This window comes from Ictalurus punctatus, chromosome 13, assembly GCF_001660625.3.
Source record: "Ictalurus punctatus breed USDA103 chromosome 13, Coco_2.0, whole genome shotgun sequence".
NCBI lineage: Eukaryota > Metazoa > Chordata > Actinopteri > Siluriformes > Ictaluridae > Ictalurus > Ictalurus punctatus.
The window spans coordinates 2,302,253-2,317,133 of NC_030428.2; the positions used below are offsets into that span (position 1 = coordinate 2,302,253).

Below are 14,881 nucleotides of genomic sequence, written 5' to 3' on the forward strand. Positions count from 1 at the left end.
TATATATATATATATATATATATATATATATATATATATACATATTAGATTTGTTGGTTTGTTGGATGGTGTAGTCCAAGATATTAGAATGTCTAAGAGTTGTTTGTCGATTAATAGTAGACAAATATAATTACAATTACTATATAATTCACAAGTTACAAGTACACTGTTTTGTTTTAAAGGCAATTGTTTTTTTTGTTTTTTTTTGAAAAACAAACAAAAACAAATTGATATGAAATTCTTATAAAACCTTATATTAGGACATAATTACTATGTACACAGTTATTATGCAGTCTGTTAAAAAAACAAAAAGGAATGACCTGCTGGTTTGGGATTTTTTTTCTTCTTTTTGCTTGTAACTGTGCACAAATGTTGCTTTTCAGTAAAGAATGATTGATGACTAAAGTGTAACAATTATTGGAAGAAATACGTAATGTTCAGGCATCGAATAACCACAAATGATTACAAATTGGAAGTGCAAAAGAGTACACTGTCATATTCTGCCTGTTGTTTAGTATGATGGTGACATAAAGCGTAAAGCCCAAAATGTCAGGTGCATAGGGAATGGGTTATATTCATGGTTTGGGTCTCACAAAAAATAATTGATTTGATGTAAAACTACATAATAATAAATAACGTACAGCCATAGTGGAGTAGTACTCTGAGCCTGTGCCATAGGAACCTTTACAGATTGTCTTATATCCAAAAATTATAGACTGATGTCTATAATATGTCAGAGTTGAAAAGCCCTGAAATATATATTATAGATGCAAACACAAACCAAAGTCAAGTATTTATCACCTCAGTGTCCAAAAAAGCAAAAAGCAACCGAAGTCATTGTTTGCAAGCCCTACACTTTTTAAATCTTTTCTCTTACTGGAACCTTGACACTCCTGTGATCTCCTTTAATCACATTACTTGTCGCCCAATCAGGAATAAGTATGGTCCACATGAGAAGTATATAAAATTGTAGATATAAAAAATTATATATATATATATATATATATATATATATATATATATATATATATATATATATATATATATATATATATATATATATATATATTAAAGGAGATAATATGATAAGATGAGGCACAAATAACTAAAGTACGTGTTTACCCTCGTTTCTGAAATTAGCCTGAGTACTGGCCATGATTTTTTTTTTAGGAAATGTTCGCTGGTGATTCACAGCCACAAATGATCCATTGACAAAGGCTCATTTCTGTTGGACACCAACGTTCACCATTAAAAAAAAGAAAAAAAAAGAAAAAGAAAAGAATTGGTCTTCTTTGGGAATAAAAAGAAGAACCATGAGAAGCTGAGAAACATGAGCAGATTTACATAAAGGCTTGAGAATAATTCTTGTTCTTTAAAATGTCAACAAAAAAAATCGAAAACGAAAAACTGCTTTAAAAAACAAAAACAAACAAACAAACAAATCTCCTGAACCTGAAAAGAACCCGTGAGAATGATCTGGCTGATTTTCCTCTCATATATTTAAAAACCAAACAAGATCAGTTCACGAAAAAGAGAATAAGAGAAACAACTGGAAAAGGACCTTTATGATTTATTTGGATTAAACATCCCCGACTTTTATATCATAGATACTCGATTGTGTTTGTCCTTTTAATTTTTCTTTTATTATTATTATTTTTGAATTGAATCACTTTTTTTGTTTTACATTGGTAACGCATTCCGTTATTACAATTTGGGAAACATATGGTAAACCGATCGACTGTGTTTAATCCGTTTATTCATTATTTTCCAGCACGAGTCCATTGTAGCTCCGTTTAAAGTCTGGGAGGAAAAGCAATCCTTTTATTCTGACTGCGTTAAATAAACGTGTTTGTTATAAAGGTCATGTGTGTGTGTGTTTTTAGTCCCACACGAATATTTTGACGATGAAGACGACGATGGACACATTTGTTTTTCCAATTATGAAAAAAAGGAGTTCAGCTCCTCGTACGCGGGCGCGCGCTCGTGGTGGTGGTGGTGCGCGTGCACGTCGTGGTACGGCGGCACGTTCTCCGAATGACCGCTTCCACCTCCGCCACCACCACCACCACCACCACCACCACCGCTTCCGCCTCCCCGAGCTCCCGACGGGCCATAGGCGAGGCTGCGCGCAGCTGCGTAGTGCATGGAGTAGTGATGGTATCCCCGGTCCGCAATTTCCGGTGACACGGCCTCGTGCGATCGCAGCGCGAATCCACCGTTGACGCACGTGGGCGTCGGGCTGCGTCGTGCGTCGTAATCGGCGGCGCCCGCGTATTCGGGCTCATAGCAGTACCCATGCGCGCCGGTCTGGCACTGAGGGCCTGCGAGGCGCGCGCACTGATACGGGTAGGCGTGCGCCGCGGCGGCGAAGGATGCGTCGGGGGCGTGGAACCGCGCCGCCGCGCTCTCTTGATGCGAAAGATCAGTGAGAAAGTTCCGCGCGTTGAGCTGCAAGCAACCGGCCACCAGATTCGTAGTCGGTTGGGAGAGTCCTTTGCACAATGTCTGCACGTACGAAACGACGTCTGGTCGTTTTCCGTTACGCAAGATCTCCGAGAGAGCCCAGATGTAGTTTTTCGCAAGGCGCAGCGTCTCAATCTTGGACAGTTTCTGCGTCTTTGAGTAGCAAGGCACCACTTTGCGCAGGTTGTCCAGCGCGGAGTTAAGGTCGTGCATGCGCGTGCGCTCGCGCGCGTTCGCCTTCTGCCGTCGCAGCTTGGAGCGCTCCAGGCGCGCCGGGGTCATCTGGCGCTTCTTGGGGCCGCGCTTTCGCGGTCTGTCGCCGTTCTCGTCATCGTCGGCGCCTTCGTCGTCGTCGTCGTCGTCGTCGTCCTCCTCCTCATCCCCCGCGATCTCCGACTGCGCGCGACTGGTGCTCTTGGCGTCGCCCAACATGTCGTCCGCATCGTCCTCGCGCGACCCCCGCTCGTGCTCGTCATCCTTCGTCTTGGAGTCGTCGCTTCCGCTGTCGTCCGCCCAGGCTGGGAACTTCTGCGCGTCGCTGAATAACCGCGTCAACATGGCACTGGGAAAGAAATAGAATATTTAAAAAAGCAAGTGTAATTAAATGGTAATTAAAAAATCCCTGAGGCAGTCGCGCAACCCCGAATCACGTGTGTATGAGTTTGTGTGTGTGTGTGTGTGTGTGTGTGTGTGCCCGCGCGCAGAAGCAGCATGTCGCCCAGGTTTGAGCTGATCTTAATTTCTCAAACCGTCTGATAGGCCCCTATATCACATATCATAATAGTTCATACAGGACCTCGAATATGATCAGGTTACAGTATCTGTTTAATGACCTGCAAATACACCAACATTTAGGCCCTTTGAAGGCATTGTTTTAGTTTTACACAGCATTCATTGTAAACGATAATCATTTTGACAGAATAATAATGTAAACATTTTAATAGGTCCACTTTACATGACACTTTTATTAAGTGCAGACTGATCATCGTCTAACCGTTTTTCTGTTCATACCATGAAAAATAAATTGTGTATGTAAGCTAGTGTATAATGTAAAAATCTAATCCAGACCTAGAATTATGTACCATTTTAATTTGTGTAATTTGCGGCAGAAAATGATTATTCGCTCCAATGTGACGCACTGAAATGTTCAAAAATCTGTATTTTTATTATTATTATTATTATATATATATTTTTTTTAAAAAAGACGGGATGCGCGTGCACACTGCAGAAATGTTTGGAGTTGGAAAATCTAAACGCAGTGTAAAAGCGCAAGCGCTTGCGTATTTTTTTTGTTTTTTGTTGCGTGACGTCACGATGGCTACTATATTCCATGTCGGTTTCCGGTTCGTCCAGATTGCTCTTAGATGGAATGGACAGCCGTGTTTGGCGATTCACGTTGAGTCCGACAGCGCCAGACGGCCTCGCTCCCTGAATTCCCCGCTCGAGCGGCCCCGATCATCGGAAGTTCTCAAGGGGCACTTTGAGCAGCGCGCGCTCCCCCACCCTCCCTCTGTCCGCCCTTTATTTACCCCCCTCCCCACCCCAACAATTCTGGCAGCATTCCAGCACAGCTCATATCACCATAGCATGGGGAGGAAACACAGGTAACAAATTCGATATTCAGATATTCATAACAAAACATAATGAAAGTCACATTAGACACAAAAGAGGCACTGTTCAAGTCCATACCACATATACTGATAAACAGGCCGTTACACCAGCGTATAATTGTACAGACTTTTATATTACCCTATAATAAATACATAGCTAATACCTACTAATAACACATACAATACATATTATACAATACAATCTACAGTGCTTTGTACAAACATATAGTATTTTTCTAGACTGACGAATATCCCAACAGATAATAAATGTAAATGTATGTAGGCTGCCATACCAACATATATGTTTTATATATTTTTTAACATTCTGACATAAATTTCTTATCCGTTGTGCAACCAAAAAACAAACAAACAAAAAAACCCAACAAAACAAACAATTACACAACCAAAGTGTACTGTAGTAATAGTAGAAGTAATAATAATAATAATAATAATAATAATAATAATAATAATAATAATAATAATGTCTTGGGCACACACACACACACACACACACACACACACACACACACACACACACACACACACAGAGTCATAGCATTGCTCCACACGAACCTTGTTTTGCAGACAATGAGACGTCACTGAAAAGTCAAACCGACATTATCGAAATGCATCGACACGCACGTGCACGCACTCCGTCAGCCAAATCTGCGCACAAGCAAGCACATCCGTGTATCGACCTGCATTATTGATTAGGCTTTGATTGAATTGCGGATACAATCTTGCGAGCATAACGGACACATATGTCTATGAACGCCTCGAGCGCAAAACGTAACACGATCTTCGGTTCAAACAGTACTGATTTTTATTTTTTTTCATTTAAATAATCAACTGTGTAGATGTGTAGTTTTCATTTCATAGCATGATACCTCACCTCCTTTCTAGTGCACTTCGTCGTACGAAGGCGCCTTTTCCGTCTACATCATCACCATCATCATCATCACCATCATCATCATCATCATCATCATGAGGGACCGGCACCCTGCTAGGACGCTCCGTTCAAGAGTACAATCGCTCATGTATGTATATGTGTGTAAATGTATGTGTGTGTATGTGTATGTGCGCGCGTGCGTGCGTGTGCTAGTCCTTCCCGGCCAGCGCGCGGAGACGGTGTGGCATGGCTCCACGCACGCGAGAGGTTACATACCAGCTCGGATGCCAGGGCCATATGGTGGGCACGTCACTGGCAGGAGCCATCACACGAGGAGCCGGTGATTGACACGCGCGCGCGTTCGCAGAGATCCCGCCTTTCCCCGAGGGAGGAGAGGCCGGCCATCTGTCGCGCACCGCGCACGCACACACATAGAGGCATAGACACATAGACACATACAGACACATACAGACACGCGGGCGCGCGCGGCATAGACAAAAACACGCACATTTGCACCTCCTCGCACGTGCGCATATTTAGAGACAAAAAAGAGAGAGAGAGAGAGAGAGAAAATAAAGGAGTGTTCAATAAAAAAATGTAATAAATAATCTAATTACTGAGAACATTATTTACCAGTGCAAGCGGCACAATTAAGGCTAGGGGCATGGCCACGCCGTGGGGTGTCACAGGGTGCCAGATTCCACCCTTACAATAAGCTCTGCCTCCACCACAACTCTGACCTGAGACCCCATCTAACTCAGTTTTATTCTAACATATATGAAGCCAAAACTGTGACGTCACTGTGCACCAAGAAATGCAAACATTCTGCAAATGCTTTTATTATTATTATTATTATTATTATTATTATTATTATTATTATTATTATTATTATTATTATTATTCATGTACATTACAAAAAAAACCTGATCTTCACATGTGAGTAATCACGTGATTCATACGTGAATTTTTCGCATTCTTTTTAGACACTTCATGTAGGGCTTTCTTTTAAACATGATTCATTCATATGTGATGACACATCTACCTATCTATCTATCTATCTATCTATCTATCTATTTATCTATGTATCTATTCACACAGAGCCTTGGAAAAAACAGGGTGCCATTCTTTTTTTTTCATTTCAATATCTTTTACACAATGATAATTAAATATTTGTGTTCATCTGTGTATTCTCTTTAACAAGGATCCTCTGCCACAAGACATTTAAATACATTTTAATGATTTAATTGAGCTGCTTTAAAATTCAAGGCACGTGAATGTACAGTAGTACAGTAGCATTGTGTGTTTCTATCGTCCTGCAGTAATTTTGTGCAGCAAAATGACAATTCACATGACTACAGAGCTACAAAGGTGTCTAGTGGTAGAGATGAGTGGTAGGGTTTATACCACTGCAGCAGACAAAATAGTGCTTACTGTTATTGGATTGAACATATCACTGGAATATCCATCCATCCATCCATCCATCCATCCATCCATCTTCTATACCGCTTATCCTTCTTCAGGGTCACGGGGAACCTGGAACCTATTCCAGGGAGCATCGGGCACAACACGGGGTACACCCTGGACAGGGTGCCAATCCATCGCAGGGCACAATCACACACACATTCACACACCCATTTCACTGGAATATCAGTCTTTTTAATCATATATAAACGATCATACCTTTTGAATAGGCAACATGTTACACTTTAATAGTGCCTCATTTAGATGCGCTTACCTGCTTACGTCCTGTTTAGGGTTGTTCCTACTCCCTGGCCACTCGTTAATTTAATATAAAAATATTCATGTGTGCTAGGCTCTTAAAAACATAAGTCTTACTTAACGGTAACTTCATTTCATTTCCCGGTTTCCTGTTACGTTACGGGTTACTCTACAAAAAATATCGGTCAGCAACATTAAAAGCAGTACTCATCCGGAAAAACAGTACATGACAAAGTGACATGTATGACTCATTATGTGCTAATTTCAAATAACAACCAAAAGAAGCTGTGCATAAAACTGTTTATTCTTCTTTTTATCGGTCATTTATTCATTTGTATTGTGCTGTCTTGATAACGTAAAGCATCACTGTGTTGACTAAGGACTTACAATTTTGCACATTTTTTTGCACAGGTATACAGCTGTAACCTGCTACGTCTTTACAAAGCTGGTGCTCCTTTGCGCATTAATTCCTCTGTTTACTCTTAAAAAAAGTTTGGTTTTTTTATGGTTATCCATGTTGCCATGTTATACCGCAACATTATTTGGTGTTTATGCCTACCATCCACTGGCTCTCCCTTGTTTAGAAAGTGCGGCTAACCATGAAGCCGTAAGTGTATGTTTGCAAATAAAAGAGCAAGTTTTTTGTTTTTACACAGGTCAAACTTCTTTCTAGGCAGTGCCCATTGGTGTCAGCAGTGGGATTGGTCGAATCAGCTGGAGAAAAGTCTTCTTTGAGAGATCATCTAGACAGCGATCAGTGAGAGAATAAAGGAAAAGTGAAGGAGAAAAGTGTGGCGGTGAGGCCTCATGGGATCTGGGTACAGAGCATTACACCTGCCCAAATCTTCGCAATGGGGCTAGACAGTCATGATGGCAGCTGTCCAGAGAAGTGGATGGCCGGCGAAAGTAAGCCTCAGAGCAATTGGCTGTAGGAGTAGCACAGAACCATCAGTGTGTAGTAAAAAGCCCAGCGCCAAGCACTTGGAGGTCAATGGTGAGTCACAACCAGTGCTCGGGAGACCTGTATGTAGTGGACAAAGGGTGGTGTCACTACCATGGCCAAACTGAATGCAGGGGTGATATTCTAGGGGTAGTCGGCAGAGGCAAAGCTGATGCAGCTAAGCCTAGCGTAAGAGGGAAAGGTACAGCAGGAGCTGCTTGATGTCCCTAAAGCAGAACCTGGGCAGGTGAATGCATTCAACTACTGCAGAGCTGCATTCAAGACAGCTCTACAGTAGCACTATGGCTGAGTTCCAGCCCCTGAGGCCCAGCACAGACTACTGCTGAGCCGCTGCAGAGAGAAAGGGAAAAGGCTAGGGGGTGTTGGCGGAAAATAGGTTTATGGGTAAAAACAGTTCCCGGAGGCTATTAAAATGAGATGACATACACATCTCAACTAGGCACGATGAAGTTTAGCTGATCAGGGCCGTGTTTCCAGCAGCATTACTGCAGTTTACATCAAAGAGCACGGAGCAAGGAGGTCGAAATTGACATCATTCTGAGCTCCAGCTACCCATGTCCAAAGTAAGTTGAATGCAGCATAAAATGTAAGGTGTGTTACATGAGCATGAATGGGGTCATTTTGGGGTCAGTTTTTCAATCCAGCCTGTTGTCGCTCCCAGAGACACTCCCGAGTATGCCGAGACAGGACAGCAGAAGAAAAATCAAAAGTGGCAAATGTCAAAGTGGCCCACAGAATGAATCGTATTAACATCACTTTCAGAAGTTTCTCCAAGAAGTCTGGGTTATTTCTTGACTTTGTTTTTTATTCCTTTCCAGTACATTCTGGTTACACTGGTGACACTGCCACCTAGTGGTCACATTGTGCTGCTTTGTTTTACTTTTTGCTGATTGAGGTAGAATAGTTAAGGATCCAGTTGGTCTTTTCCTAGAGAACCTGGACTGTTCGTTTACACTCCGTTAACACGATCCAGAAAACAATATTCTGATCAAAGTTTTCTGTTTTTCTTCGATCAGTGTCTGATAAACACACACCCACCCACCCACACACACACACCCACGCACACACACACACACACACACACACACACACACACACACACACACACACACACACACACACACAGAGATGTTCAGCCATCGTGTTTCAAGTTGACAAAAAATACCAATTTTCCGAAAATGAAACAATAAGCCTTTTTTAATTGACAATTATAATTACACTTCCCTCAAAGTATTGGAAACAGCTGAAATTCTGAAAGTATTGGAACAGCAAGGCCAGTTTTATTGTTTTTGCTATACATTGATACAAAGATATTTATAGTTGAGATGAAAAGATGAATATGAGACGATAGATCAGAATTTCAGCTTTCATTTCCTCATTTAAATTTATTATTTATTTTTATTTATAATAATAATAATAATAATAATAATAATAACAATAATAATAATAATTATTATTATTATTTACATCTAGATGTGTTAAACAACTGGCACCTTTAGTTTGAACCCACCAGTTTTTCAAGTGATCGAAAATATTGGAACAGGTGACAGGTGTCTCTTGCTCCGAATGTCAACTCTTTGTTTGAGCCCTAGGTTTCACCTGTGAAGACTGTATTTGTTGTTAAAATGGATAAACCAACATGAAGACCAGAGAGCTGTTTATGGGGGAAATTGAAGTCATTTTGAAGCTGAGACAAGAGGGAAATCAGAGAAATTGCACAAGCATTGGGCATAACCAATACAACAATTTGGAATGTACTTAAAAAGAAAGATATTTAGTCTTCCTGTTACTGTATACATACTGTAGAGTTTCCTCCTCCTGATCTAACACACACTCAATCATACTCATTTGGTCCTCCTACTCATGAGCAGTGTGTTAATAAGCTGATCAGTGAGAATCAGTGCGTTAGAGCATGTGTCATGTCTTCTACAATGTAATAATACATAATCAAAGTACATTTGGAAATCCAGACAGCATTCTTGAATAAAAATAAACAAACACATTAACATTAATCTGTGCATTGTAAAGAATAAAAGTACACATTTATTGTAATCAATGATGTGCTAAGTATATAGTATGTTTATAATAATGTTTATATAATAAGACGGTTATATTGCATACATGTTCATATTGGTCATATTTTGTGCTGAATCTTTTAAAAGTGATTGGAGACTGCCATCTGGTGGTAGAACGATTCCATTGCATGGTGAATTGTGGACGATCACGGGTGAAAATAAATCAAATTTACAGCAATTAATCGTATAAAATAATTTCATGGGAAAATAAATAGTTTGTGCATAAAGAAATCATCTGTAAAATAAATAACTCACATTTAAAAATAAAAATGAAATACCACGTTTCTGAAAGATAACACCTGAATTGTGTAAAAACCCGTAGCAATGTGAATTCCATGTGACTTTTTCTATAAAGGGGTCGAATCTAACTGAAGTTATGTTTCCAAAGATTAGAATAAGGAATATGTTTCCAATGAATCACTTCCCTGGTTTCTACCTCTAGTTTTCCAAGTCAAGCCATGAAGTTTCTTCATTTTGAGTCTATTTTCAATCTCCAGACAACGTCGTTGATCAGAGTTCTGACCTGGTGTATGAGTTCTATTTCATTTATACTGACCAGTTTTGAATAAATGAAATAGAAAACCTTTCATTTAAAATATTGCATTTTGCTTATTAATGTTATAAGAGTGTTCAAATATTGACTTCCGGGTGGAGACAATAAGGAAATACCTAGTGTAATCTACAGTAGACAGCTAGAAATCACGCTAACGTAAGATCAAGCAACAAGATTGAACAATTTTGAATTTATTCAATCAAAATGACAGTTAACAAAATGATTTATTATTGCAATTTATTTATTGGCATAATTAAAGGTAATAATCATTTCCTTCCCAGAATGCATATAAATGTGTTTCAGATGTGTTTAATGTGATACATTTATCCTTTGATTTAAAAACCTGGATTATAACATATAACCTGAACAGTGGGACGAATTTCAAACTGAATGTCAATGCATCTGGCATCCATCCATCCATCCATCTTCGATACCGCATATCCTTTTCAGGGTCACGGGGAACCTGGAGTCCATCCCAGGGAGCACGGGGCACAAGGCGGGGTAGACCCTGGACAGGGTGCCAATCCATCGTAGGGCACACAATCACATACACATTCACACACCCATTCATACACTACGGACACTTTAGACACGCCCATCAGCCTACCATGCATGTCTTTGGGCTGGGGGAGGAAACCGGAGTACCCGGAGGAAACCCCAGCAGCATGGGGAGAACATGCAAACTCCACAAACACAGGGCCACGGTGGGAATCGAAACCCCGACCCTGGAGGTGAGAGGCTAACCACTAAAGGGTCACTAAAGCTAGCCCTTGAAAGACAGTTATAGGAACAATTACAGTATAGTACAAACAATATGACGAATATGAGTTTTCCTTTTTTAGTCTTTGTTATTCATCTTAGTAGTATCTTTGTAAATGCCAAGAGAACACCAAGTGGATTGGCACCCTGTCCAGGGTGTATCCCGCCTTGTGCCCGATGCTCCCTGGAATAGGCTCCAGGTTCCCCGTGACCCTGAAAAGGATAAAGTGGTATAGAGGACCTATGGATGGATGGATGGAACTGTCTTTCAAAATTTCTTTTAAAAACCATGCATGTAAGATACAGGAAGGCATAGGATGCGAGACATCTCGCAGGGTCTAATGATTATTTAGCAATACCTCAGATTTCCTAGCAGAGTGAAGTGAATATCTGTTCAGTACGTGTGGTTCTGTAATTACATTTTAGATTTGTTTTTAAAAATAACACTTTCATGTCAATTTAACATCGTGTATGAATAGCTCTGAATTTCTGAAAGTATGGATAACTATCATATTGTGTGTGTGTATACTGTAAATGTTTTATGTGTGTATATGTTAATATATGGTTGTTTTTTTATAACAAGGGTTACATAATTACATTAAATAACATGGACTACATTGACTATTTTTAATAAATGCAAGAGGATGGCAGGTTCTGAAGGTGGTGGCACGTATGGACGCAGCTTCCCCCCGGCTCCCGCAAATGGTGCTAATTCGTTTGAAAAGTCCGTCGATCTCAGGTGTGTTATGATTGGAAGACCATTCTGGACATTGGCACAGGTAACAACAAGGAAAAATCCAGCAACTCACTAATAATGACAGCACTGACGGAGATGCTACATAGCCTCGGGCTACTACGCGGACAAAGGCCCACCACCACGCTGCCAGCTGACACAGCTGCCCGAGAGGCACTGCAAATGGTGCATGAGGAGGAGGAAACGGGGTAAGCGGTCAGGAGTCCGCTCCAGGCTAAAGGCAAACCCTTAACGTCCAGTGCTCCCATAAATAATACTAGCCAATGCTCGTTGCCTGGACAACAACTACACTACCTAAAACTTCAACTAATCACCCAGTCTGAAAATGGGAATTCCTGTATGTATATTTTCATGGAAATGTGGCTACAGGATAACATCCCCGACACAGCCATCCAGCTGCAAGGGCTAACATTGTTCCATGCTGACAGGCATACTGCGGCCTCTGGTAAGACCCGCGGTGGCAGGCTGTGTATCTATATAAACAATGATTGGTGTACAAGTGCTACAGTAGTTACAACCTACTGCTCACTGCAGCTAGAGTTTTTAGTGGAAAAGTGCAGGCCGTCTGATTTGCTGAGGGAATTCTCCACCATCTCTGTGGTAGCAGTGTACATTCCCTCCAGCGCAAATGCTAATGAGGCGCTGCGTGAGCTCTACAGTGCCATTAGTGAGCAACAAACGGCCCACCCTAATGGTTTTTTCATTGTCGCCGGCGAGTTTAACCATGCCAACGTAAAGTCTGTAGTTCCCAAGTTCTATCAGCACGTGAAATTTGGCACAAGAGGAGATAATATGCTGGACTTAGTTTACACCAACATCCATGAGGCATACAAGGCCATACCCCACCCCCACCATGGCTTCTCAGATCATCTTTGTATTATGCTACTCCCAGTGTACAAACCACTGCTGAAATGCTCCAAGTCAGCACACAGAACCATCAGAACCTGGCCAGAAGGATCCATTTCAGCCCTGCCGGACTGCTTCGAGAGCATAGACTGGAACATGTTCAAGGAAGCAGCTACATATGACCAGCACACATCCTTGTCCAGAGTTAACCCACACAAAGCTGCAGGCCCAGACAACATACCAGGGCACGTGCTCAAGGACTGTGCTAATCAGCTGGCAGACATCCTGCTAAAGAAGTCATCGGTGACATGTCTAAATGATTATTGCCCTGTGACACTGACTCCTATTATGATGAAGCGCTTTGAAGGACTAGTCATGAGATGCATCAAATCCGCCCTCCCTGCCTCACTGGACCCACTCCAGTTTGCATACCGCCCCAACCGCTCCACCGACAGCACCATCTCACACTCACTGCACTCAGCTCTATCACACCTGGACACTAAGGGCTCTTAAGTTAGAATGCTGTTCATTGACTTCAGTTCAGCATTCAACACAATCATCCCCAAGCAGCTGCTTAAGAAACTTTGACACTTCCCTCTGTAATGGGATTTTTGACTTTGTGACAGAGAGACCACAGACAGTGTGCATTTGCAGCAGAACATCAGGTCCCATCATGCTGAGAACGGGCGCCCCCCAGAGCTCCGTACTCAGCCCACTGCTGTTCAGCTGCTCACCTGTGACTGTTCTGCCAAGTCTGAATCCAATCAATATCATCAAGTTCGCTGATGACATGACAGTGGTGGGCCTTATCAGCGAAAATGATGATACATCATACAGAGAGGAAGTGGAGCAACAGGTGAGATGGTGCAGTGAAAACAACCTGTCTCTTAATGTAGAAAAAACAAAAGAGATGGTTGTAGATTTCAGGAGGATTGACTGACCACTTCCCAGTGCTTATCAATGGTTCCACGGTGGAGAGGGTTAGGAACACCAAGTTTCCCAGTGTGCACCTCTCTGATGTTTCTCAGTGTGCACCGCTCCTCACCTGGTCTCCCAACACCATCTCTACAGTTAAGAAGGCACAACAACGTGTCCACTTCCTGCAGAGACTGAAGAGAGCCCGACTACCACCACCCATCCTCACCACCTTCTACAGAGGCACTGTGGAGAGAGAGAGAGTGTCCTGGCTGGCTGCATCTCTGTGTAGTTTGGGAACTGAAAAGCATCTGAACGCAAGCCCCTACAATGCATGGTGAGGACTCAGAGCCTTCTCCATTATGAAGTACCCCTCCCACCCCTCACACAGACTGTTTGTCCTACTGCCATCAGGCCGTAGGTTTCGCAGCATCAAAACTAAAACTATAAAGTTCTGCAACAGCTTTTCCCCCCAAGCTGTCAGACTCCTACAAACCCTGCTGCCATCCACCAAAAAACAAACACACACACACACACACACACACACACACACACATTTAGTGCTACTTTACTGGCACAGTCACTTTATACCAGCCATCACCGCTGTACCTCCTATTTTTAATACAACTTTAATACAAATTTATTCATATACTGTGTATAAAAACCATTGTTTATAGTTGTCACACATCAGTTTATATATTTATATATGTATATATACATATAAAAAATATATAACACCAAATGTGTTTGGTGTATAGCAAAAACAAATGAATTGGCCTCTCTGCTCCAATGGTTGTACTGATACAGTAAAGCCAATTGTTCATACTGAGAGTTGAACCTAGGCAACCTAGATGAAAACCATGTGCCCAAACCACTAGACCCTATAGAACCACAAAAAAAAGGAAAGAAGCCAAGCCTTCAAAAAGTTGTCAGTCAGTCAGAAGCCAGGTAATTTCCAGGAGAGCAGTGGGCAGTTTTTGAGTTGGGTGGGCTCTAGTTTGAGCTCTGTGGTAGTCAACATGTAGCATTAATGCGTTTTATTTATTACAGTGTAAAACTGGATAAGTTCATTTAACTCAAAAAATTTGAGGAAACTAATTACCTCAAAATTTTTAAGTTGATAAATCAATTTCTTTAAGCCAAATACACTTAAATTACAAAGTTTGAGTTAAATTTCATTTTGAGGTAATTAGTTATCTCAAATTTTTTTTAGTTAAATCAACTATCCGGTTTTACAGTGGATTATGACAATATGAAAGTATTCCAGTCAAAGAGCAAACCTGTGTTGGGTCACTGTGCACCCAGCATGGCAGAACATAGTAATTTACTTTAATCAT

At 41.4% G+C, this 14,881-nt stretch overlaps 1 protein-coding gene across 1 annotated transcript; it reads right to left on the reverse strand.

The window, feature by feature from the left end:
* Positions 1-1,552: 1,552 nt before the first annotated feature.
* neurod2 (neuronal differentiation 2) lies at positions 1,553-5,165 on the reverse strand. The gene is made up of 2 exons (XM_017482928.3): positions 4,966-5,165; positions 1,553-3,025 (listed from the first exon to the last, which is right to left on the reverse strand). The coding sequence occupies exon 2, from the start codon at positions 3,019-3,021 to the stop codon at positions 1,939-1,941; it is 1,083 nt and encodes a 360-aa protein (XP_017338417.1). The 5' UTR covers positions 3,022-3,025; positions 4,966-5,165; the 3' UTR covers positions 1,553-1,938.
* Positions 5,166-14,881: the final 9,716 nt, after the last annotated feature.